Source organism: Pleuronectes platessa, chromosome 16, assembly GCF_947347685.1.
Source record: "Pleuronectes platessa chromosome 16, fPlePla1.1, whole genome shotgun sequence".
Lineage (NCBI taxonomy): Eukaryota > Metazoa > Chordata > Actinopteri > Pleuronectiformes > Pleuronectidae > Pleuronectes > Pleuronectes platessa.
In genome coordinates, this window is record NC_070641.1 from 4699322 (window position 1) to 4726562 (window position 27241).

The following is a 27241-nucleotide window of genomic DNA, read 5'->3' on the forward strand; positions in this document are numbered from 1 at the left end:
TCTACTCTTGCATGGAGCTATTGTAACAAACACAATTTCCCCCTGGGATCAATAAAGTATTTCTGAGTCTGATTCTGATAAACAATGGTACCTCATTCGTTCAGTCTGACTTTAACAGACTCTTTTTCACATGCTGCTATTAAAGTGAACATCTGTGCACTAAGACGTACACCAGCTGCTGATGGTCACTAACATCCGCTAACCTCAGCTACTGGTAGACACAAATTAATGCGGTAGAATGTACAAGGGATGTTCTCCATCTTGTCCTATGTTCTAAAAAGGGACAGTGTTTAGTTTAAAAAGGCATAGAGGTAATGATGTCTGATATACTGAGCGGGTCACATGGCTTTCATAGTGCTGCCATACGGGCCAGTCAGATTTATATTTAGCCTCAGTGTACCCTGTATCGTTGATCACAAGGCCAAAACACTTGATGACACTAAGGTGCACAACTGCACTCCTTTTAGAAGTTCTGATAATAAAATAAATATGTATAAAATAGGCCAGCACATGTGGGGTGTTGATTTGCTTTTGCCTCAAAGCATGTCTCCCGGTTCGAATCCCTGCACTTCATGTGTTTGCAGGGGTTTTCTCTGTGTTCTCTAGCTTCCTCCCACAGACCAAAAACATGCAGATTGTGGTTAGGTTAATTGGAGACTCTAAATTAATTGTAGATGTGATTGTGAGTGTGCATGTTTGTGTCTGTATGATGACGCTGTGATACAGTGGCAACCTGTCCTGGTTGAACATAGCAAATGAAGCCCAGATTGTATTTTGCCATATATCTTCCTGGGCTCAGTGCCCGTTGTTGTTGTTCCATAGTTTTCTGCTGGGGACCAATCTCTTCAAAATAAAAGTGTCTGGTTCTGCACAATAACAAAAGAGTGTTTCCTTTGTCCAGCTGGCCTCGGTCCATTCTCTCATGGGCAGCTGAGTGCAAACAGATAGAAAATAAACACAGTAACTAAATAAAGGTCATGCAATATGGGGTATAAACTTGGCTTCATCTCAAGCTCTTTCGTTTAAAATGGAAAAAAAAATGGTTAAGGGTTATTTTCATTAAAGATTTTGTCTGTAATTTTTGAAACAATAAGTTATAACATGAGTATTTTAAAATTCTATTCAAGCAAATTTTGTTGGATTTTTATGTTTTTTCCTAAAATTATTTTTTGAAAATGGTGCTTTTATTGTGAAGGATTAAGTCCGGAAAAGGCTTTGCAATTGCCGGTGTGACACTTTTCCATTTCCTTGTTTCAACTGACATTTCCGTCGGGATTCAGCGGAATGTGGTAAAATGTCTGTGACTGCGGAAGGAAACAAAGTGTCCGGAAGAAGGAGACGAGAGGACGGAGAAAAGAGCGATGGTATCAGCGGGAAGAAGGACAGACCAGAACCCAGCCGGTACTGTAGCTCCTCACTTCCTTCACAGCCTCATACAAATTAAACTGAGCCAGAGTGAACGATTCTTCTGTAGCTTTAATGTTGCAGGTTCGTCATGAGATGCTTAATTATCGACAGCTGCACAGGAAGGTTGCCGACAATCAACGAATGTCACTTAACGAACTTTTTCAGCCACACAGTTCTGTAAACACAAAAATTGATGATGGTGAGTTCCATTCAGCTGCATCAGTTTTACAGTACTGGGGCTGCAAGGACTGCAAGGACTGTCTCACTGTAAGGACCCAGCTGTAAGGTCTCACTGTAAGGTCTCACTGTAAGGTCTCACTGTAAGGTCTCACTGTAAGGACCCAGCTGTAAGGTCTCACTGTAAGGTCTCACTGTAAGGTCTCACTGTAAGGTCTCACTGTAAGGTCTCACTGTAAGGTCTCACTGTAAGGACCCAGCTGTAAGGTCTCACTGTAAGGACTCACTGTAAGGTCTCACTGTAAGGTCTCACTGTAAGGTCTCACTGTAAGGACCCAGCTGTAAGGTCTCACTGTAAGGACCTCACTGTAAGGTCTCACTGTAAGGTCTCACTGTAAGGTCTCACTGTAAGGACCCAGCTGTAAGGTCTCACTGTAAGGTCTCACTGTAAGGACCCAGCTGTAAGGTCTCACTGTAAGGTCTCACTGTAAGGTCTCACTGTAAGGACTCACTGTAAGGACTCACTGTAAGGTCTCACTGTAAGGACTCACTGTAAGGACCTCACTGTAAGGACTCACTGTAAGGTCTCACTGTAAGGACCCAGCTGTAAGGTCTCACTGTAAGGTCTCACTGTAAGGTCTCACTGTAAGGACTCACTGTAAGGTCTCACTGTAAGGACTCACTGTAAGGTCTCACTGTAAGGACCTCACTGTAAGGACTCACTGTAAGGTCTCACTGTAAGGACCTCACTGTAAGGACTCACTGTAAGGTCTCACTGTAAGGACCCAGCTGTAAGGACCCAGCTGTAAGGACTCACTGTAAGGACTCACTGTAAGGACTCACTGTAAGGTCTCACTGTAAGGTCTCACTGGGACACGAGCTGAACAGAGTGTTCTTTTCCTACCATGACAAGTCACAGTGGCACTTCACACTGAAGTGCAAACTCAACTAGCCTTGTACTACACACATCAGTCCTGTGTGACAAAGAGTTGCTTCCTTCCAGGGGCGGTTGTAGTGGTCTTGCAGGCCCCGGGTCAACCAGTGAGAGGCCCCCTTCTCCATTGTGCTCTTAAAGATCATAAGTATTGATTCAAATGACCTCCGGGTAAAATCCAGAGATTTGGTTAAGGAGTTTACCCAGAGTCTGCCTTTCACACATTCACAACGCAGCGGGAGGTTTCTGCACAGATGAGTTCACAACAGCATCAAATCCTCCACATTATTCATGTGAAAGCTGGAGCAGACATAGGCAGGAAGTAACGTCTTAACTCTGCCGCGTAGATCAGGTTATCATGTTTACAGCAACACAATACCATCAGATTCCCATCCTTTTTTTTTGCCCCCCCGCACCCCCGGACTAGTTTACCCTGCTGCCGCTGTCGCATAGCTGTTTGGTTGAGTTGAAGCAGGATAGTGAGATAACGGTCTGCACCATTATCTCTTTTAAAAAACGTTTTTCTTCATTTCTTGGTGGTGGAAGGACGCATTTTCTAGCCGCATTTAAAAGACCCTTCAAAGTGGGACAGCCTAGTCCTTCCGCTGTGACGCAATCGGTCTTGAAATGTCGCCTCTGAAGGATGCAGCCCCTGAATTGAGACACAGCGCTTAACCGCCATGATCAAAGCATACTGTTCAGAATGACCACATTTATAGGCAATCTAAAATGTAGTCATAGTTTAAGACTTTATCTAAATTTGTCTTCCGCCTTGAATATTTGCTCTGTATCTATATTTTGGAAGTTATCAAAAGTGTCGTTTTGTAATTTTTTTCGAAAATGTCATCAAAAAGTCAAGTAGCCTGTGGAAAAACATCAATCCAGATAAATTACTGCTCAAGCTCCTCTGTGCAATACAACAAATGAATGAACCTCATATGGTGTCTATGTCTGCTTTTACTTCACCAGGTTGGAGTCTTGCTTGGATCAACCCATGGATTCAAGCAGTATCCATGAAGTTGTCCAGTATACAGCCTCGCAGCTAGCAGGTCAGGTGACTACACCACCACGTCTTCATTAAATCTGAGCTGCAGTTGATATCTTGCTGTCCAAACTTCATTTAACGTGATATTTCCTATTCTTTTCCAGCCAAACATTATGATGCTGACACCTACGAGCCAATCAGCTCTGGTCTTCAGACTCTAGAGGAGCTTCTGACATGGAAACGAAGCGAGGCAAACCCTTTCAATGTGGCGGCCGTCCCTCTGGCAGCTCGGGAGCCCCCCCTGGCCAGTAGTCCACGTCGGACGCTGGTGTCTCATGACATGATGGGCGGCTACCTAGATGACAGGTGTGAATTTATAAGGAAATAACAAGCCCCACAAGGAAACATTTTGTTTCAGCTCATTTCTCATGTTTACAAACTCAACACAGTTCACAGTGAGCTGAAAGGATATTTCAGGATTTAGGGGCTTTACATGGCACTATACCTAAATTAGGGAGTAAGCACTACACGGCCCAAAGTATGTGGACGCCTGGATGCAACGCTTGTTTAAACAGCTATTCGATCCTGGAACCTTGCTGCAGGGATTTGCTCCCCGAAAGTCAGCTATTGATATTAAAGTTAATGAGACCACTGTGCTCCCCAAAGACCACCCTAAGTATTTGGTAGGTCTTTGTCCTAGTCCATTAGGTTTCAACTCATGGGACAAACTGTATGTCTGTGTCCTGATTCAGGGGCCACAGCCTTTGGAGGCTGCATGTGGAAGTTATGAGTTATGACTCAGTGAAGTCCGTGTGCATGTGTCCCTTAGGTGCACTCTGACTGTGTCATCATAACATGAGCCATATGCCTAAATAAAGCCACTAATTAAGACTATAAATACTACAATTGTTTCCCGGATGGATTATGCTGCTCGTTTTAGCCCTTGGGTCGATGATTCATACATGATCATTCATTTCTAATTAGGCTTTCCTCGATTTTATTTTGTTCCTGCTGCCCCATTCATGTTCCATAATGCCATGTCATCCTGTCTTCTGTCGTTGAGGTTTGTCCAGGGGACAAGTGTCGAAGATCCGTATGCCTTCTACCACTGGCAACACATTGATATTTTCAACTACTTCACGCACAACATGGTGACTATTCCTCCTGCTGTGTGGACCAGTGCTGCACATAAACATGGAGTCGTCGTTATAGGTGAGTGAAAAATGTAGTCGTCCTGAATTCATATTATACATTTTATATCACGAGTATCAAGATGTAGTGAGAGTTTGACAGGGCTTCACATCTTCGCTGTGATTGGCTTTCTTTCCAGGGACTTTCATCACAGAGTGGAATGATGGACGCAAGGCGTGTGACGCCTTCCTGAAAGACGAGGAGTCGTATCGAGCAGTAGCTGATAAACTAGTCCAGATCAGCCACTACTATGGCTTCGATGGCTGGCTCATTAACATAGAGAATACCCTTGGTGTGAGTTATGGACTTCTGGTGCTCATCACAACACCACATTTCGTTTTCGGTGGTGGCCATAGAGTGCATTTGTCACAATGGATGACGCGTCTCCACTTTCTCCCACTATCCAGAAATTAAGCAAATATATCCAGGACACAAACACCATCATTTTGTGCATTTGCAGCCAGAGTCATTCTCAGCTGTCAATCTTAGCATCAAATAACTAATTATAACCAAACTTAGTGGAAAACATATATCAGTGTGATGAGAACTAACTGCACTGAAAAAAAACATCTGTGAGAAAAAATTATTTGCCGTGTACTCTCTCTCTCTCTTTTTTAAATTTAGCCATGTCCCCACTATTAACATAGAGGAGGCAGGATTTATGATCTACACTGCAGCCAGTATTGATCACTTTAAGGAAGCAGACGTGTCGTCCATCTTAATTTACAGTCTATGGTCTGGAGCTCTGACCGCGCCACTCCAAAAGGTGCATTTTCTTAGCTTGAAATCTTTTTGTTGTATATTTACTTTAATGTTTGGGATCATTCTTCTGCTGCGTCACCAATTTCCCTTTTATTGTCCTGTAAATTACACTGACTACCTTAAGAATTCATTTCCCCCCCTCAATGATGTTGAGCTGTCTAGGCCCAGAGAATGCAAAGCCCCAAATTCTTTCTTCTTTCTTTTTTTGAACTTCTTTTTATTTCCTTTTATCAAATGCAGTCATGCAGTACATCACATCCAATCCTTTTTAACATGAAATCAGGTGCCACGGGTAAAAGTCTTAGGCTAGTGGGGTTAACTGTCCATGGATGTCTTGGGCCCAAGCCATTAGGATCCAGGCATATCAGAATTGAGTTACACATTAACATTGTCCACAAACACAGTACATCTCACATGACATTACATTAAGACAGTATTCCGAAAGAGAAAGTTGCTGGCCTGCAAATATCCATTGCTTAAAAGGCAAAAACAAAGAGAAAAGAAAATAAATATATCTATATATTCTGCTTATCATATCAAATGGAAGAGTAGAGCAATGGGGGACCAGCTGTTTATGAATACCTCTGTTTTCAGTTGTAATAGAGCAGTCAAGTGTTCCAGCCTGTACATATATTGAATTCTATCCCTCCATTGGGTTGCAAAGCCCCAAATTCTGATGCTTCCTCCACACCTTCTTCACCTTTGGGATATGGTATGCAGTGCTCACGCCAAGTGTAGTGCTGCATGAGTTTTGCAGGTTTTTTGGGGAGAGTAGGAGTTTCATTTGTGGTTTTCTGCCAAAGACACCGTGCTCTGCGTTTTTGCTTCCAGATTAACTCAGCTCCAGGGATTATTTTTTATTTCATCTGTTACTAGGGTAAATACCCCATTAAATGTTCTGTGTTTACTTTGGGAATCATGATAGGAGACTAGAAACCATATTATAGACAGCATTACAGACACCCTCTCGTCAGATTTAAATATATCTATTTGTGCTGGAACACACCTCAAATTAGTATTATTGAGACAAATTTATACAGAAATACAGTTTCTCTCCCCTTTTCTTGCCACTGTAGCTCCCTCCTAGATGATGAATCCCACTGACTCGATTTTATTAATACTTTGGTGAGTTAGTTAACATAAGTCTGCTTGCACTGTGAATATGTTAGCATGTCGATCGCAGAGGTAATCGCATGCCTGTAGTCTTGTGTTATGTTTCCAGTGTAGAGTGTGTCACGCCCTGAAGTACAAACAAATTGTGTGCACTGTCTTCTACCTGCAGGAAGTTGCGGTGAAGAACACACCTTTGTTCCTGCGCTATCTGACGGACCAGATGCACGAGCGAGTCTCTGGCAGCCAGGTGCTGTGGTATGACAGCGTGCTCGAGAGCGGACAGCTACTGTGGCAGAATGAACTCAACCAGTCCAACAGGTAGAGTGGTGTCTTTTGTTGTTTCAAAACTTGGTTCAAATTTTTTACTTCATTGGTAACTTACTGATCCAAAACTTTGCTCCAAACTCCTCATAATAGGATGTTTTTCGATGCCTGTGATGGTTTCTTCACTAACTACAACTGGACAGAGCAGAACCTGGAGGGGATGAAAGAAGACAGTGTGATTGAAGGCCGTGAGGCTGACGTCTATATCGGGGTAGACGTGTTCGGCCGAGGCGACGTGGTGGGAGGAATGCTTGAAACCAATAAGGTACGCACTCTGGATAAGGTGTCTTTTTATTAATATGCATGAATCACTTGCAGGCAATTGACTGTGCGGTTTGTCTTCAGGCTCTGGAGATCATCAGGAAGCACAACTTCTCTACAGCCATCTTCGCTCCAGGCTGGGTGTACGAGAGCAACGAGGATAAGACTGAATTCCGCAAGAACCAGGACATGTGAGATCTGCGCAGTATTGACACTGACTTTATTACACTCATTAAACGCCAATTAATTTAGAAAGCGTATTAAAAATAGCAGCTTGTTTAGTCAGTGGGAGGAGATGAATAAATCAAGAATAGGATGTTCTTAACCTTCCTGCAGGTTCTGGGCTCTTTTGTCAGACTACCTGTACATCCACCGACCAGCCTCGCCTCTCCCCTTCATCTCCTCCTTCTGCCAGGGCTTCGGGAAGGCTCTCTACTGGAGAGGAAAGGTACTGGTGGAACAGTGGAAGAGGGAAACACACAATGTTAACATTACTGGTCGCACATGTCAGTGCGTTTGAGTTCTCTCAAAGATATTTCAACACACTTCCAATTCAAGAAGAACTACATGGAGAAAAGAAAGCTGTGAAGTCAGTTACAATGCTTTAATTAACATCATAATGAAGTGATTTATTATTTTTCTCTTGTTTCATTCACTGTTAGATATTCTTAGTGCAAGGATTGGACTGAACATTTCTTGTTTCAAGCTGCAGACCATGGTAGTTAAACAACATACTTCAACCATTTTGACACCAATATCAGTGGGTATATGCAGGTAAACCTCCTTATAAATAAAATGCCACTTTTTCACAAAAAATAAAACTGGACTGGATTTTAACGTTTTCTAAAACCCTACTTCAATAGAAATACCAATAACTCACACTGTGGTGTGGTTCTGTGCAGTACTGGGCACCAGAACACAGACGCACCAAGTACATGAAAAGATCAGACTGTCTTTTCTCACATTGATAGTTTCACAGCCATTAAACAAATCTGGGAGTCTTAATTTATCCTTTTGTAAAACCATTCTTCTGTCCATAACCCGTTTGATTACAGCTGCTGGGTGTGGTTCTTTAAATCAGAATGTGTTGTATCACTGTTTTAAGTTTATTTTAGAAGTGATTACATCATTTAAAATGACATGTTTTTGTCCCACTGAGGGTCTCTGACACACCTGGTTGTTCAAATCCACTGTCAGTCGAGCTGTTCAGTTTTTATTCTCAGAGTGACAATATGAATGCAGTAGATTTGCTCCAGTGTTCACATTATTTGTTTGGTGAAATGCATTGTGTATATATGAAGATTTATTTGCATGCTTGATTAATGCTGTGTTGCTTTATGCTTCATGGGGCTTTACTGTCAAGGCTCCCACTCTTTGGAACAATCTCCTTGAGGGGATCCATCTAGCAAACTCCTTATCCTCTCTTAAGCATTGGGGTTTGAATTGACCTTTTAACCTAGTAGTGATCTTACTGGCTATCTTAATAATTTTACAATGTTTTATTTTATCTTGCATTTACACTTTTGTGTTTTTGCTTTATTGCTGTGACCTTTAAATCCCCTCTAATTGTTTCCAGTTTAACTATCCTATAGTTTGCTTACAATATTTTATTTTAACTTGTACAACACCTTGTAACTGTGTTTTGAAATGTGCAATGTAAGTAAGGTTTATTGTTATTATGATGTGTTTGCAGCATGAGACTGAGAGGAGCTGGTTCAACCTGACTGCCCAGGAGATCCAGCCCTTGTACTACCATACGGAGCTGGAGGGCCAGGGCTGGCTGAGGAGCCGTGGCTGCCCACAGGACGCCTGGAACGGAGGCTGCTCACTGCTGCTCGAGGGCCTCATCCCTGCCTCTCATACATCTACACTTTCTGCCAAGTGTGTGTGTCTTCTGCTCACCATTTTATGTTGTGGTGCTGCAGCACCACCTCCCCAGACACACAAGCTCATGCTCATTGTACCCGTTGTTTCTTTGCCTCTGTTCTGCGTCTCTCAGCATCTTCTCCCTCAATGTACCCCTACCATCAAAGATCCTGGTGAGCTTCATCCATAAACCATCTGCTGGGATCAGTGTCTCCCTGGAGCTGAAGACAACAGATGACAGTCTGTCCATGGACGACAACAATGTCAAACGTGAGTTCTTGACATTGTCCATTGTCTGCACTTGCATATTCTTTACAGACACATCTGTGAGGGTTGAAGCCAATGCCAGCCATAATCATTTTCTAATAATCATTATTACATCAAAGGTTATCAATTCATGAATCACTCATTTTACTCATCACCCTCACTCCTACTCAGTCTGAAGGATGCCTTATCCTAAAATAAGAAGATTTGTTAAACTCTGATGCCTCAAACCGCTGAGGCTTTTGTTTCAAAGTTAACATGCTTCATATTTATAGTCTTCTCAGCACTTACCCTATCTTTCGCTGGTTCAAATGACCACCAACCCCAGCAGTAGAGCATGAGCAAGTGTTAAATAATGTGGTAGCTTGTGGTACAAAAGGTGAATTGCAAAGGATGAAAGCTACACTTGGAGCAGACAATACAAATACGCATTACAATATAAAGATAGGTCAAGGATAAGAATATGAAAATTGCATTTGTTTCCAACCTTGTTTTAGCTTCAGGTTCATTAGACTCAGATTTTAGCATCCAAGTTTGTTACTTGTTAGGTTCCACTGGCTGCTACACTGATCCCGAACCAAAACACATTCACATCCATGAGTTCAATGTTCACTCAATTATATCCAAGTATTTACTGCACATATTCAATGTTTGCAGTCACCACAGTGCAGCCTGAGGTATTGGATGAGGGCCACCAGCTGGTGAGCCTGTTCTCTCAGCTGTGTGGAAACTTGAACCCAGACGGTTGGACAGTCAGGTAGGACACTACTGGAAGCAGTTATGTTAATCAGATCAGATTTCCAACCAACGTGTTGTTTCTGGATGCAGCATTGAAAATGACGGATTTCACTGTAAACTGCTCAGTCTCTTCCCTTCATGTTACCACGTGCAGGTGTTTGCAGCTGGAGCTTCGCGGCTGTACTCTTAGAGAAGTTGGTGTCAGCATCCAGCGGAGGGGAGACCCTCAGGACACGCCTTTCAGCTGCAGGGTGGGAGAGATCATGGTGAGACGATAGGAGTCCACTGCATTCAACCACTTTATTAGAGATGCAGATAAAAGTTGACAACTTGGAAAAATCATTAATGGGGTGTGGTTACAGTTAATAATATTGATCAACAACAACAACAACAAAAATAATATAAAAAGGGAACACATTTCTTTGTCTCTAGATATATCTGTATATATATGTGTGTGTATGTGTATATGTATACAGTAAATCCTATTCAGTGCTTGCACATCAGCCAACAATTCTAGTGACAAATGGGAAGTAGCGATCACTTGTTTTCTACGATTTCCATTCAAACTTGAATTTCGGTCACCTGCTCTCCAACTGACTCATCAGCACATTTCAGTGGTCACACTCTGACACTTCAAAGGCTTTCATTCATCAGGTGGTCAGCTGTAGTAACTGCCATAACTGTTCAAAACCAATTGATTCCAACTGTGCCTTTGCTTGAGCCAAAACTAGTTTCCGTCCCTGATTTATTACAGGAGGTTCACTTCAGCTCATTTCATCATGTTAAACTTCAGTTGCAGGGCGGGAACTTTAACATAATTCTCCCTTTAGCTCTTTGATTTCAGCTGATCTAGGTTGACACAAGTATCTGATAGCTCTTCCCATTCTAATTGTTATTGTCTGTCTGCATCTTGTCTCTCTCAAGGTCCTGGATGTAGCCCGTCTGCAGGTTCCCTCTGAGCTGGTTCTGGGTATGTGCATTTATGATGTGGTGTGGCTTCGTGGTGTTGGTACTTTGCCAGAGTCCACCTCTCCTCGCCTGCACCTCAACGCCACTCTGCGCTGGGACTACTCGAGCAAGACCGTGCGGCACTTCAGGGTGCACTGGCGCCGGTTGAGGGGACCTGATCCCCGAATCCCTCCAGGAGAGCTGGTTCTGTTGGGACGTGCGTATTCAAATCTGTTTAGGGTAACAGAGCTGGAAGTGCAGAGGCCCCCTGGCTTACTGGAACTGGTGGTGGAGCCAGTAAGCAGCAAGGGCTTTCTGGTCCCAGAGAGTCAGTGGGGAAGAAGAAGCATCAGCTACTCAGCAGACGTCACACAATGATTTTACATGAACGTTACCAGGCTGCTGTTTATTAACCCTAACGCAAATGTTTCTATAAAAATAACTGATGCAAACCTCAATATTAAGAAGTTGGAGCTCTTTAGTTGCTGAAAAGTTTTCAGGCTTGGTTTAACAATAACTTATACAGGCAGCCTTTGATTTTAGTGGTAATCGCCATCCACCAAAAATGAATTATTGCCCAGTATATCTATCCATCTATCTATATATATATAGATAGATAGAAATATATATATATACACACATACAATGCTCAAAAAGATCAAGGGAACACTGGACTGTTACAGGATAACATCAAATCGGGTAAATTTCAGGGATATCAATCTGTCCAATTAGTAAGCAATGTGATGGAGACAACCCCCCAAAAGGGAACGGTCTATCTATGTTTTTATTTTACTTGTAAGAGACATACCAAAGAAACATGTCGGTTCACTGTGTATTCAGACCTGATGTTGATGATTGTAGGCAATACTAACATTGTTTGTTTTGCATAATTATATGGATTTGTCTTATTCTATATGCATTATTATAATGTATATTCAATATTTCAATTGGATGTCAGTTAAATATATTTTTCTGCATTGTTTATGATAAGTATCAAAATAACCTAATTTGTATTGCCCTTTCCAAGATCTCATGATTACTAAGTGCTTTTAAAAAAACATCTGTGGAGCATGTGCGGAGCAAGAGTAGAAGCAATGAACATGTGGGCCTCTGTGGGCGTGTGAGGGGTTTTCCTGTAGCCTTCTCCAAATCCGTGCCTCACAGTCCCGTCTCTGAGCTCCTTCGACCTTATTATTTCCAATTGACTTGATCACAGGTGGGCCCAGGTCAAGATATAAAAACATTTCAAAGATGTCATAATAAAATGTCTGAATGGGATGTTAGTTTTTCCTTTTTTTTTTTTAAAATTGGAAAAACAAAGCATTTGTTTGAAGTGTGGTGGGATTATTAAATTTAATTGATTTTGACAAAGCTATAATTCACTGTAAGAAAGGAAGCCCTTAAGTGTACCAAGGGGCCTTCCCAGGAAGGGCTTTACAATTAATACATTTGTTGGCTGTATTTGAAAGCCTGGACAGAAGATATACCTCCTTAATATAGAAATTAATGAGGACGACAGCATTATAAAAATAGTCAAGTTATTAAAATTGCATAGAAAAAATCCGATAAACATTTCACACACGCACGTAGCAGCTAGAATGTGAGAAGAAGATCTTAGACTGGAGTGGAGTGTGAGCGGAGGTTTTTGAGAGAGAGCATTACAAAATCAACAAGTCCCGCTGTCAACCTGAAAGATCAAGCACTTGGATTAAAAAGGAACAAAAGAGAACACAATGTTCAAGAGGAAGTGTGAACCTTCCCTGGTGGAGGTGTGGGTGTGTGCTTTCGAGCATAAATTTTCATTGGTTGAGCCGGGTAGGAGGGACCAACTCTGAAAGGTGCATTGGCAAAGGAGAGACAGACATTTTCCAAGTTTCTCACACAAGTCATTACAATTTAAACTTTAACAGTATGCCTCCACCAACCAGTGCAGTTTCTGTGTACATATCTTTTTCCAGATTTATAGAAGGTCACTCTGACCTCTGAAATCAAATCAGTTAATCAGCGAGTCCAAGTGAGCGTTTATACCAAATTTGAAGAGATTCCCTCAAGCTGATCTTAAGATGTCACGTTTAAGAGAAACATTAACGTACTGAAACTGCTCCTGTTAAAATAAAAAGCGACCTCAGACTAAACTCTAATCCTCCTGAACCAGACCACTGCTTTTACACAATTACGCATTGTTGCTGATCCAGACAAAAAAGCACTGCACACCATCACTAAATGTCTTTCAGCAATAAATACATGGATGAGCCATTATTTCCTAAAGCGTGACGTGGATAAAACTGAAATCCTCTTAGTCGGACCCAAAATCATAGAGAAATGCTGGAAAATAATACCTTAAATCATTCTTGAGACATCCTGTTCAGCGGAATTGGAGGTACGGACAACCTGAAAACGCAATTCCTCCAGTCACTGCCAGCGCGGACGCATAGAAAGAGCATATTTGAAACGTTGAATAATGTACCAGAGAAGAAGCCAGCGTGTACAAAAACAAACAGTATTTATTGGTGTTAAAGCTGAAATCTACACAGGTCTTTGTCATGATCAAGGAGGTGTGAGATTTTGGATTTGGTTTAGCAGAAAATAAAAACAAAAAAAAAGTCAGGATTTCCATTTGATTGTCAGAGCCATTCCAGCTGGCATCGGAGTGGGGGGGGATCAGGCCTGCTGGGTGATCATCTTCATCATCTGTAACGCCATTGGTCCCTGGTCTGAGGGAATCTGTCCACAGAGGAGAAGAGTATATGTTGAATTCTTACAGATTGTTAAATTGTTATGATTCGTGTTACTTTTACTTTAGGGATTTTCTTGTATAGATTCAATTCATTTTGTATAGAGCCAAATCCCAGCATACATTATCTCAAGGCACTTTACATATTAAGGTAGAGACCTTCCAACATTACTGGAGAGAGAAGAGAACTCCCTTTTAACAGGAAGTAACCTGACTAGACTCAATCAGGCAGACATCAGCCTCTAGGAGTTGAGGTGAGCAGAGAACCACAAGGGAAGAGAGGAGAGGTGGGAGAAATGGAGGGAAGAGATGTGTTTAAGAGCAAAGTGATTTTTTTTGGAACAATACGGTGCTACGAACTCTTTAATAAATGAACGGGCTTGTTAAGAAACTTAAGGTACAGTCCCATCCTGTGAGTGATCCCCATAGGCTGAGCTGAACTACTGCTCCTAGAACGGTAGTAATAGTTTGGGACACTTGTATTATAGAATAGATCAAGCAACCGTACACATGACGTTTAAAAACAAGAATTAAAAAATATAATAATCAGTTAATTAGAAGATAATCTGTATATTGCACTACATTTGTATAGAGTAGGCTTTGCCTTTGAATAGCCACTTATTTTCTACTCATACCCGTTTTTATGTTCATGCAATAGTGATTCTTATGCAACCCCAAAAATATCACAAGTTCCATCCAGGCCACCCCACTGAAAAATGTTTGGCTCCACTACTGTCAGCATCCTTTTGAGAGAGGATGTTCCTCATTTTCCGGCTATCGTGCAGGTAGAAGAAGGCTGTCCCAGAGACTTGTTTTATACAAGGGTCAAATGTCCTCGTCAAGCAAAACTCCCCCTCACATGGTGACTATCTGCTCAGACAATGATTCATCAAAGTACAATTAGGTCCCTAAATTGCTGATAATTTACTAAAATGGTACCAGAACCAGTTTGTACCTAAATGCTGCCTCCTCTGTGACCCCCTTTGATTTATTGCATCATTATCCCCCAAACATTTGTTTCACATAATGTTTGCCATCTGCAGCCATTATCTCACCATGTGACCAGCTCTGAGAATCCAATAGAAGGCAAAGTTCTTATAGGTCTTGTAGAAAGCTCCAGTGACGCCTGGGGCGATGGGGTCATCTAGGGGGCGCCACGTCAACTTGTTGAAGCCTGGCAGCCCGCCCCACTTCAGCTGCTTCACCCACAGCTCTTGACCTGAGATGAGAAGTTGATTCGTGAGGCAGATCTGAACGGCTCACAGTTACTGGAGCTGAGGACAAGAGAACACTCTGAGCCAGTTACCAATTGTGTCCACGATGAGGTCCAGCTGTCCATTGTAGACAGTGACATTGACTCCAGCGATCAGCAGCTGGTTGACGACGTCCACCACCGGCCTCATGAAGTCTCCTGCCATGTGGCTGAACACATCCTCTGCCTGGCCTGGATACGTGGCAGCACAGGGAGAAGAAAGAAAGATGGAAACCCTTCTAACGAGGCAGGAAAATCTGAGTCTAGAATGTGCGTTTGAGACATTTAACTGAACCTAAGAGACACAGTACCTCCCCAGGTGACATTCTGGGGAATGATGCCCAGTTTTTTCCTGATGGGTCCATTCATCAGCTGAGACAGTGATTGGCTGTGGAGGGGACGAATGTGACGACGGGCCTGCAGAGCTGGTGGAAAGAAGAAACACATCATTGATAATTAAATAAAAAACTATGATGGCAATAATCCTTGATTCTGTGGTGTGCCGATACTTGATAGCAAGGAAACTAACACAAGAGAGGACAAGAACCTTGACTCTCATCTTCTGGACTCTGCAGCAGCGGCAGTCAGTTTTGCAGGGCCTCATGATTCAATTCTATTTTGTTAGATATTTTTGCAGTTTTATCTCTGATGCTGGTTCAGCTTATATGGAAGACACCTGATCCTACAGATCTGAGTGTGTTCCCTATGAAAGAGTATTAGGGCGACATAAAGGGGAAAAAGAAAATGGAGATTTTGAGAATAAAGTCATAATATTGGGTGGCTGTGGCTCAGGAGGTAGAACTGGATGTCCACCAACCCCTTTAAGTGTTCTTAAGCAGCCGGCTGAACCCAAATGGCCCATAACAGCTGTGCTGACAGTGTGTGGCTGATGTGTGATAAAGAAAATGCTTCACTTATGCATGTGTGTGTGTGAACGGCCTAACTGTTGTGTCAAATGCTTTGAGTGATCAAGATGAGAAAAGCTCAATAAATACAGAGCATTTACCAATTATATGAGAATCAGGTCACAACATCACAAGAATAAAATGATATGCAAGAGAACGGATATCAGAAGATCAAATTGTTCAGCATATTAAAATAAGGAAGGTGGAGCATGTTGTTAGGTTATTCTATTTTCACAAATTATAAAATATCTAATCTCTAGTCACATCTGCTCAACATGAACACAAGTAGCAGGGCTTTGGCAATATTGTGAAAGAAACTGTCTGCACTAGTGATCAACTGTGAAGTTATCATTGGTTACATATATGTGATGTTCAGAGGAGGTTCAGAGTTTCTCAAGAATCCAACAAGTTATCCCTGCTGCTTCTTCTTCTGATAGTAATTCTATATGTTTTTTAGAAATGTGATGACTTTTTCACAATCAATTATGACTTACTCATCAAATAACAACTTTCTTCTTGTAATATCATGACCATTTTCGTTAAATAACATTGCTTTATTCTCATAATATTATGACTTACATCTCAATTGTTGGATGAATGGATCATTTTTACTGCAGCTACTTATCTGGATGTGTCGGACACTTTTTTGCAAAGAGCCTTTGTGGGAGTCGGAACAACTTCTTCCCATGTCACTAAACCCAGTTAGCTGCTCTTACATTTTAGAATTTGATGAATGGATGTGATCACTTGAAACAACTTCTCACCAATGAAGTCCTCTCCCACTGAAGAGCGGACTTTTTCATCTGGGTCCTGGGTGAGGATGTTGTAGAAGTTGACCCCGTTAGTGTACTGACGAGAAAAAAATCAAATGAAAAAGCCTGCATGAATCCTCACGACCCCTTCACACAGACTGGTTTGTGAATGTAAATATATAAAATACTTTTCCGAGCATAGTCAACACCAAAACATTAGTGTTGAACTTTAAAACAAAGGCGACACACTGACATAATTAATCTAATTCAACATTTTGGCCATTACAGTTTTGTAATCCTCTTGCCCAGCACTGATGTTTAATTAACACACATGTCCAGTAAATATGATGGTAGGCTGAACATACGTAAGAGAAAAAACCAAGACTTGCTGACAAGTCTCTAGTGGAAATTAAATATTGTGATGCTTCACTGGACTAAACTAACTTCACTCAAAACAGTGGGACAATGCAGACTTGTGTCCAGAGTGCAGGTCAGACAACACATTAAAATGCTACAGTACTTGTGTAACTACATTTTTTCATCTTGTGCCTTCAGTTCTTACTTTGACACACAGTAACTACACTATAATTCTGTATGTTGTTGACATCGTGGTTGCTGATCATTTCACGGTCACAGTAATCGCTGTTACTCTAGCTTTGGATTCATTTGTGGACGGAGAAGCACCAAATACACACCTTTGCGTAGCTATCCTTTGTCCTGCTCTACTCATCTCATTATTATATACCAACCCTCTGTCCATCCCTTTACTGGCTATACTAGCCCCATGCACATACTTTACCACTACATATTCTTTTATTTATATATATATATATATGTATGTTTTGTCTGTTGTTTTTATATAGATATATTTTATTGTACTATCCACTCCAGCCGCACAAGAACACTAACCTACTGGACACTGACATCATTGCATTCCATTCCTGTATCTGTAAATATGTTCTCTGTATGTGATTTATGTATGTATGTCAGTGATTTGTTTAAGTGTATAAGCTACTGGATGATCTAAATTTCCCACAGGATTAATAAAGTATCCATCTATCCATCTATGTCCATCTATCTACATTGACCTGTATTCATTGTTGACAGTGTAACCATAACCCAAACTAATTAATGCTTAACCCAAACCACACATCTTCCCAGCTAACCTAATCAGGAGCACAGAAATAATACTTAGCCATATTAGGACCAGGCTTTCACACACACACACATCTTAGTAAGGCCACTGATTGGTAAGATACATTCCTTGGCCCCCTACCATGACCTTAACCATCACAACAAAAATGCCTAACACTAAACCTAAATTGAACCCAATTCTAACCCTAAAACCAAGTCTTAAAGTCTCTTTGAACATGGTTCAGATAGTCTGGACCAGCCCAAATGTCCTCCCTCCATAAGTTCCAGGCTCAAAAAGGTCAACAAAGATATCTGTACATACACACGTCAGCTCAGTTTGCCACATGTAACTCCAATCAAGTCACATCTGAAGGATAAGTAAACAGATGATTCACCTGACCACACAAAAGAGTCAGTACTTTTGTTACAAAATAATAAAGTTGCGGAAATATATATTTTGCCATCTAGCTATTGAATTATCCATTATAATGGACAGAGCTTTGTATTCACTGATAAACACAGTTAACATTTTCCTGCATATGGAGTGAACATGTTGTATCAAGCAGTGAAGTGTAGAGGTATTTCCTGCACCAACCTGCTCCACCACAGTTTCCGTCATAGACCACAGCTCTGTGGCCTTCAAAAACTGCTGCTGCTCCACGGCTTGCTTCACCATCTCCGCTGCACTGCTGACGGCCGCCAGGCCATTGTCATCCAGCAGCGACTGCACAGCAGAGACCACAGTTAGATTAAAAACTCAGACCCCTTCGCTCCCAAAAACTGGATGATAGCAGACATCTCTAAGAGGGACAACTCCCTCTCCTGTTAGTTACTTACGGTGGTGTAGAGGTACGGCCCCCACGTCATGACAGAGTCTGTGGATGAAGCACAAGTCTTACAGTGAATGGTTCTCCACAGAAAAGTTAAGATAAAAAAAATGTCACTTTAAGAGGACCTGATCCAATGTAATGTAATATAGAGCAATCATATATATTTATAAATTAAGTCTGTCATATACAACACACAAGTGCGTACCAAAATGTTGAGTCAATAGAAATCAAGTCAATTTAATAGGGTTTTGTTTTTAGCCAAAGTCCCAAAATAATTGAAGTCTTTAAAAACAAATATAAAACGAATACATTATTCCTTTTTTTATTTTTTAAGTTTACTGTTAGCATCCAACACAAACTGTGGAGAGATGTCCTGCTGTTTGTTGCAGGGTTTATTTTCTGCTCTGCTTTAAAACACAAGCCTTCCTTAGGTTAATGATATTCTCTGGTCGTGTGTGGTGCATTTTTCTCAATTGGTCTCCGTTCCCTTGAATTTCACAGGGAGAAATCTACCCGGTAGTCATGTGACAGACTCCACAGCCCATTGAATTCAAACATGGGTTTGAAGTTAATGGAGAGCTACAATAAATTCAACTTGATGCTTAGCAAAATCACTTAACTCCTGAAAAAAAAAAAAAAAAGCATACAAGGGTCTTGCTATTGGGTAATATACATGGAATTTGTGGGCATTGTTACTGTCCCATAATCCAGATGTGCAACATTCCAGTATTTATTTCCATATGTCAATGTAGTTAGGTGCAGGGAAAAAAGACCAGAGATGTTCCAATAACAGTATCATAAATACCTCGGATACAGTCAAAAATACCATGTCGGGCATGGGAGAGAATGCATCTCTTCATTCCGATCTAATACCACATCTTTAGCCTATAGTACTTTTATCCAAATTTTCTTTTCCCAAGAATCACTTCTTTGCCTGTCCAAAACAGAAGCTGTATTTCCACTGGCAAGTATTGTTTGTAGAGCGGCAAAGAAGAAGGGATTTCCAGGAGTGTCTGCAATTTGGAAATTTTCCATGCTGGGAGGTCCCAGAAGAAAAACGCCAACATCTACCATATGCAAGACCTCAGTAGGGAATACAGTTTTTTTTTTTTAAAGGGTTGAACCTGAGCCAGGCCATACCACAATGATCATCATTTCCATACGGGGTTAGTAGCATACAGCCGTTATTTAAGTGCAATGGAAATCAGCCAATACTCAAAATTAAGGTTTGGGAATTGTTATGTGGAAGGAAACATTGTAGTGAAACAGCTCTAGTAAAAACTGAATGATACTGACCCAGTGGGGAAATCCATGAGTCCCCAAGTGCCACACCAGCAAAGTTACATTTCACAGTTCCTTGTGCTATGGCCTGGACAGACAAGGGACATGGACTAAAACACAGCACCTGGTAACAAATGTACCTTTTTTCTCTCAATGAGAAACTCATCTGAATTAAAAAGATGGACAGGAAACCATGAAAATACAATAACTATAACCTGAAATGTCAGACCTATTTACTTTATCTGGCGTTAAGTTTACTGGAACAATATCAGGACTTAACCAAGGGCATTAAAGGAATCTTACTCAAGTAATAAAGAGCACTTGCATGATGCAGTTTTTACCGTAAAGACATTTAATCAATTCCCTCCACATTTAAGTCTATTTAAGTCCGACCATTTAGCTTACTATTTTGGACCCAACAACTGAAATATCACATTTAATAACTTTTCGAGCAACCACCATTAAAAGTAGTCATTTGTTCCTGAACAGTTTCAACTAAGTCTTAAAAAATTCTCAAAATATGTTTATCCTTTCTTCTATACTAGAAGGAATGTTGACAGGAAAACTACTTAAATGATGAATGGGCAGGCAAAAATACCCCGACCCTACAATTGACAGTTCTCTAATGCTCCCCCGTCAGACTCAAAATGCAGTGAACTCACATTGGAGAGTTCCAGTGAGATCGCAGCGGCCATCTTTCCCCCATATGACTCAGAGAAGATGTAAAAGGGGATGCTCTGCAGAGAAGAGAATAACCAGCACTTCAAAGAGAGAAAACCTTGGTAGGTACTGAGCAGGTAGTGCAACACTGGTTTAACAGCTTTCTCTCTAAAACAAGTTACTGTGATGTCAATGATAAGATGTCATAGTACATAACTTATTTTATATATATACATGTTTTTTTTTTCAAGTTTAAGAGAATCGCACATCAAAAATATTTCAGTCTACATTGCACTCAGGTCCTCAGCAATCAGATGAATTCGAAAGCCAGACAGATTCATAGTTGGATTCATTCAAGGTGTGTTAAGAGGATTCAAAGTATATTGTGTTTACACTTTTAGCCACAAGCTTCATAGTAAACCAGGTAATGCCACTGAAATGCACGCAATTCCACACCCGTCACTACAGGGAAGCGAAGAGCCGACATACCTGGAAGTCAGTCTTCTCTGAAAAGAAGTGTTTGAGCAGCACTAGCATGTCTGAGGCCACCGTGGCCACATCGGTCGCAAAGCCATCAGGCCCGTCAGTGTAGCTAAAGCCAGTGCCCACAGGGTTGTCTACAAATAACACACTGGCTGCTTGCACCTGGAAGAGACAATACACAGACGGACACTATATATATATATACATGCTATCATGTCATTTCAACAGTTGGAATACTCTTCCAATACAAGACCTATAACCTACAAAGGGAAGAATCCTTTGGATTTGAATTAAGAGTTCAGATTAATATAGACTGTAAGACACAATGCAGGAAAATGCTCAACCAAAGAACACCTCATTGCTCCCTCTTCAATAATCCAGGGGAATTTACATAATTTTGTATTACATTTAATCTCTGCAGTGTTAAAAAAATAAATAAACTTGATTAAAAAAAGGCAGCCATCATACCCAGCTCTGCTTTCTGGGCTCTAGGTCCCGGTTCAAAGGTCCGATCTCCTCAAAGTTCCCAAAGCCACTTCCTGATCCTCCTGGTCCACCCTAAAGACACAAAAAAACATTATATACAGCTATTAAACGTTTTGTCGCCTGAAAACAAATAATTATAGATTACATTCAACTGTTTTCAGAAGTAAAAAAAAACACTGTTCTTTACATCAAGTACTGCCATATCCCCCATTTGAAGATGACATCCAACTTAATTTTTCATTGAACCGTTGTGAGACATTCAGGTTATCTGAGCTTCGTGCTTGTTGAGACAGCTATTCGAGATTGGCCCACCATAAACTCTGCAACTCAACACTGATAAGACAGAACTTCTGTGGTTGCTTCAGATAAAGTCGTCCCTCTTATTGAAGAGTCTAGGATTTCTTTCCTCAGCCTCCCACTCTAGTCTATGTAATTCAGGGTTTTTATTCCATCACTCACTGTCGTTCGACACAGCCATTAAGAAGCTAATGTCTAAATACCATTTTTTCCACCTGGTGTCTCTAATAAGGAATAAGAGATGCGTTTAAACACACTTTTGTTTTCTCCTGTATCAACTTCTGCGGTGCCCTTTCCGCCATCAGGAACTCAGCACTCGATCAACAAGCAATTCAAAGCTCCGTGCCTAGACTTGTCACTAGGTTAAACAAATAGTCTTGAATTTCACTCAGACTGAGCTCCCTTCACTGGCTTCCTGTCACATACAAGATTCAGTTTAAAATTCTCACTCAATCACTGCACCTTCATCACCTTTCTCATCCCCCTGCTTTGTACTAAACAATCACTGATATCCTACTGGGACAGGTTGACTTGTGCACTTATATTGTATTTTGGATCAAGGGGTCAAGTCATTGGTCTGATTGTTCCTGAGATATAAATACTGGGGTGACACTGCTGCATCGGTCGAGGAGTACGCGGATAGAAGGAGGAGGAGGAAGCGGAAAATGTAAACAATGCAACTCAACTGATTTCTAAAAGATCTAATTAAACAAAAGACCCCATCGAAATTAGGACACCTTTATGACAAGTTAAACTGACCTTTCTACATTTCATACATCCATTTCCAGACAGCATGTTAAGACTAATTTGTGGATGTAGAATTCACTAATGTGTTTATTAAAAGAAGTGTTATATATACTGTCCATCTCTATTGCACAACAAAGTCCTCAAGGCCCTTTGAAAATGTATAGAGTGCTTATCTAGCTCATGTAGGGTTGTTGCAGCAGCGCAAATTTGTTTTCTTTGCTCCATTATTAAATTACAGCTCATCAAATGGGTTTTCAGGCTGGTGGGGGGGGGGGATTTAAGTTAGCCAGTGATACACAGTGATATCACAATGAATCCTTTAACAACAAGAATAGTTACATTTTTTTAACTTTTGGAAGGTTGGCTCTAAACAACATCATTGTTAGTTCCTCTTCTGTGGTTAAAAAAAGAAGCACCAATGCAGTGAGTCATTCAAACTGACCACTACAAGCTTTTTTTAGAGTTAACATGGGATGAGAATCACTCACCCTCCAGTTAGAACATGACTCATTTCCATTGACATGGTTTAGCTCATTAAATCTCGAATTACCATACATTACATCCTGTGGGCAGTACTGGTAACAGGTTCAATACCATTATAACATAAAGGCAGTAGAGTCCAAGATCTGAGGAACTAAACCTTTCCCATAATGCAAATTAGTTTAATCTTTTATGAGACCTCCTGGCTGGTAAATGCTCACATCTGCCAAACCCAATACTCTAAAGTTTGCAGCAGCAGCTTCATTATGAATAGTCGTCTCAAAGACCAAACTGTCACCTCTTCACTGGCCGAGTCGTGCTCCTCATGCACAGTAACTTGGTCTTGATGTTTAAAATAGTGGCTGAGTGGTATATTACAGCTGCATTGCTAAAAACAAAGATGCAACTTGGACAAGAACAAAAGCAGACGTGGGGTTCGAAACTACACTTTGCTGTACTCGAACAGGTTTGGTGAAACATGGAGAAATTAAGCACATACAGCGTACAAAGAATCCCATGAACGTGTGCGTTGCAGCCGAAGACATGCTGCTGTGGACGTTTAGTGATCAAGTTGACAGTCAGAATTTGACGACGTAAGCGTGTCCTACCTGCAGCCACATGACCAGAGGCAGCTCTGTGTATCCGGCAGACTGGCTGTCAGCGTAGTACAGCCACCAGAACATGTGGGCCCCCTCCCTCACCTCCACATAGTTCCAGGCTTCTTTATCTGCCAGCGGGATGGAGAGCCCTGCAGAGGATTCAAGGAGATCTGCTTCAGTCACAGTGTTTCTTACACAGTATAGAAGCCTCCATAGAACAGAAAGCAGGTTCTCTGTTAAAAGCCTGAACTATTAAATAGATTAATGCTGAAACGTAGAGTTCATGGATCCAGATCATCAGAAGGAATTTGTTCTATCAACTCTGAAAGTCCAGTCTGAATAAAGGGCTTGTGGTGAATAATAAAAAAAAAGCCTATAGAAGGGAAAGGAGCTTTTAGATGCAGCATTAACAATGCAAAGGGTAAATACAGCAGCAATTTCAACCTGGTGGAAAAGATTAATGTCCAACATGAATTGAAATGTAAAGAGAGTCAGTAAATTTACTCCTTTACATTTTGTTCCACACTACCGTCCTGGGCAGACTTGATTTATTTCTTAAATTGATGATACACTGCATTTAATGTAAGAGTTTAGCTTTACTTTTAAATGAAATGCAGTGACTTCAGACAGTGTTCACACCAGCAGTCAGTAAGCTTACACTTTTACATTTTATTAAGTACAGTCCATTGGATCATATACTTTTACCGACTTTCATTTGCTGAATGAATGAGAAATCCCCAAGGCCGCTGGATTTGGATTAGATTCAAATATCAAACTGATAAGACATAATCTATCAAAAAAATTGACAATAACCCTGTGGTCTGACAATTTAACAGCCAATTGATTTTTGTGATTTAAATGTTACATTTTGCATTTGAAGGTTTCACTCCAAAGCGTTTTATAACTTTAAAAAAATTTAACAATAATTGAAAAGCTGTTAGAGTTCAGACTACACAGACTTAATTTCTGTCTTTTCTTACCCAAATGTCAAAATTATTTCCAGCCACACCATCATGCTCACTCAAAACGTATAGATCATAGGATCGTACGTCAGAAGCTCCTCACACACATTTAGATCTTCATTCAAAGTAAACCCGTCCTTGTGTTTAACACTGCAGCCATTGGAAGAATTTGTCTTTTATTAAAATAACTCAAATTTGTCATACACAAGAAGGCTCTTAAGCTGTTTTCAGTATATGTTGGAGTTAAAATATAAAACAGAATTATTTGATTAAATCAACAGGAATTTGCCTTGTTTGTGTATCATTTAAGAAAATTAATAAAGCACTAAATGGTTAATGGCCAAAATACATTTCTGATCTACTGCTACGTTACAGACGTACAGGTCTGCTTTCTGTCCCCTAAGTCTAAACTAAACCTGGAGAAGCAGGTTTCAGTTTTTTTATTCTTCACCGACGTGAAACAAGCTCCCAGAGAACCGCAGGTCTGCTGCAAATGTTAGTTCCTCAAATCAGAGCTGAAGACTTCCTGGTTGGTCACAACGCTTTATTAATCAAATATGTCCTCATTTCACTGTTTTTTTAAAAAAAAATTTGTAACTTTAATATGTTTTTTAAGTTTTTTTACTTTGACAAATCGTCCTGATGCCTTTTGTGTATCATGTAAAGCGTTTTGAATATGCTATATAAATAGTCCTGTCTTGCCTATAGATGCATGGTCACGTGTGGTTGTATAGATTTTTTTCTCAGATGAGGATGAAGCCTTAATGTGTGATCTCTGTCTCCTAACACCTCCTCAGCCTCAAGAGGAAGAACAGCTGGCAGGCATCAGGTTAGCTCCACAGTAACATGGAGCAAAACTCCTCTATGAGTCTAGAAAGGAAAACCCAGAGTTTCCTTCATCTGCAGGTAAACTAACCAGTCTATGGAACTAACTCACCACAGAGTCACGGCAGTGCCCCGCTGGGAGCAGCTCGTGTAGATGACTGAGCTCAAATTAAACGTTGCGCATTCAGCGGAGTCAGCAAACGTGAACCATAGACGTGAACACTGGATTTCTCAGTTTACTCGTAAAAAACATACATGTGACCTCCGGGGGCTGCTGCTCATGGAAGTGACCGATCGATCCTACCTTTAGTGACGAGGCCGGTGAGGAGCAGCAACGAGAGGGTCCACGTTGGGACCATGGTTGAAGTGTGTGTGTGTGTTTGTAGCTCTGTGCAGCTTTATGACGACGAGAAATCATGTGACCAAACCAGTCAGCTGATCGATGCCTCCTCCGCCCCCTCCTTTTCCCTCCGCCACAGTTTGAAAATGAACTTATTTTTTTACTTATTTATTATCATTATTAGTTTTTTTTATACGTGGCATAATCAAAATAATATATGAAACAAGACATGGTAACAATAGCAGGTTGCAGAGTATATTATACAACACACACATACACTCAAAACACAGGAACAAACCCCAAATAAAGGGACAGGGGATACTCGTAGAGAGAGTGTGCTTTCTGAAGACGTTGATACATGCCTTAAGGTTTGTATGTGTCCCCATTGTTTAAAAAAAATCATCACCAGCATGACAAACTAACAAATGAATACATTTAAAAAAAACTGTGACTTTAAACTTTCACGAACAGTGTTTCCTGGTTTTAACCAGTTGATGTTGTTTTCCAATATTCTGAAACCACTCCAAGCCAACAGAGGGCAGTGTTTGAAATTAGTTAAAGGGAACGATTGTAAGGAATGACGACTTCCTGTAAGCGCTTGACCATCAAAATAAAAGGTGACATTTTTTTAAGTAACGCAAATTATTTGTGCAAAACATCAGATTTATCGTCATAATACTTTAATAACGGAACTGAAATGTTTATAAAATATATATTTTCTCAATTTTTTCACTTAAAATATAGGACTGGATATCAGTCATATCAAAAATATTCTCCTTACTACATTGATGACTGCTGGGCTATACATCCCATTACAGATTTTTGGTTGTAATTCTGAACCGTGAGTCATAAGATATATTCAAAGGATGTTACCCTATATACCAGTCCTGTCATTTATTAGGTACACGTTGTAGCTGAATGGTTTGATAAGGTAGTTTCCTGCTTCTCCGGGCTGACCTAAGCTTTTAGAAACAGGAGGACCATAAGAGGGCACATAAACATTGTAGCTGCATCCACACAAAATGTGCTTGATTTAAACATCAACAAAGCAGTAGTAGTTGCAAATTAAGAAACGACACGATATAATAGATAAAATATGATGCGATGAAATAAGATACAATAATATATGATACAATATGATAAGACAATACTTTATTATACAACTACAATGGGGGAGTTTGCTGTCTTGCAGCAGCAAAAAGGACTGGCAAAAAATAGACATCAGTAATGGTAATAAATAAGTAAACATGCAATATGAATGCAAGAAAATATAAAAATTTAAATTGAACATAAATAATACACAAAGTAAACATAATATATACAGGGTGAGGAGAATATAAACCCTGAAACAGGATTTGTATATTAGCCGTTATATTGCATTTTTTATTAAGCATTATCATTATTATTGATTACATTTTGTTATGATCTTGATATTTTACATTAACAGAAATAATTCTAATAACAATGATAACAGTAAATCCTTTGCTGATACTTTTTGAGTTTG

The 27241-nt window shown here is 40.6% G+C and overlaps 2 protein-coding genes across 3 annotated transcripts; one reads left to right on the forward strand and one right to left on the reverse strand.

The window, feature by feature from the left end:
• Positions 1-1211: 1211 nt before the first annotated feature.
• engase (endo-beta-N-acetylglucosaminidase) lies at positions 1212-13649 on the forward strand. Of its 2 annotated transcripts, none has more exons than XM_053443215.1 (14): positions 1212-1401; positions 3488-3567; positions 3668-3869; positions 4567-4715; positions 4834-4988; positions 6739-6887; positions 6987-7158; positions 7239-7345; positions 7491-7602; positions 8848-9035; positions 9154-9290; positions 9942-10041; positions 10177-10288; positions 10947-13649. In XM_053443215.1, the coding sequence occupies exons 1-14, from the start codon at positions 1295-1297 to the stop codon at positions 11346-11348; spliced, it is 2172 nt and encodes a 723-aa protein (XP_053299190.1). In that variant the 5' UTR covers positions 1212-1294; the 3' UTR covers positions 11349-13649. The 2 variants fall into 2 exon arrangements, with proteins under 2 accessions (XP_053299190.1, XP_053299192.1); XM_053443217.1 differs by having other exon boundaries at positions 1346-1401; positions 3488-3572.
• scpep1 (serine carboxypeptidase 1) lies at positions 13457-25830 on the reverse strand. The gene is made up of 13 exons (XM_053443218.1): positions 25702-25830; positions 23620-23759; positions 21470-21559; positions 21008-21163; positions 20521-20595; positions 19874-19946; positions 18585-18622; positions 18343-18471; positions 16626-16710; positions 15268-15381; positions 15011-15148; positions 14760-14923; positions 13457-13694 (listed from the first exon to the last, which is right to left on the reverse strand). Exons 1-13 carry the CDS (start codon positions 25754-25756, stop codon positions 13632-13634), a joined length of 1320 nt encoding a protein of 439 aa, XP_053299193.1. The 5' UTR covers positions 25757-25830; the 3' UTR covers positions 13457-13631.
• Between the last annotated feature and the right edge of the window lie 1411 nt (positions 25831-27241).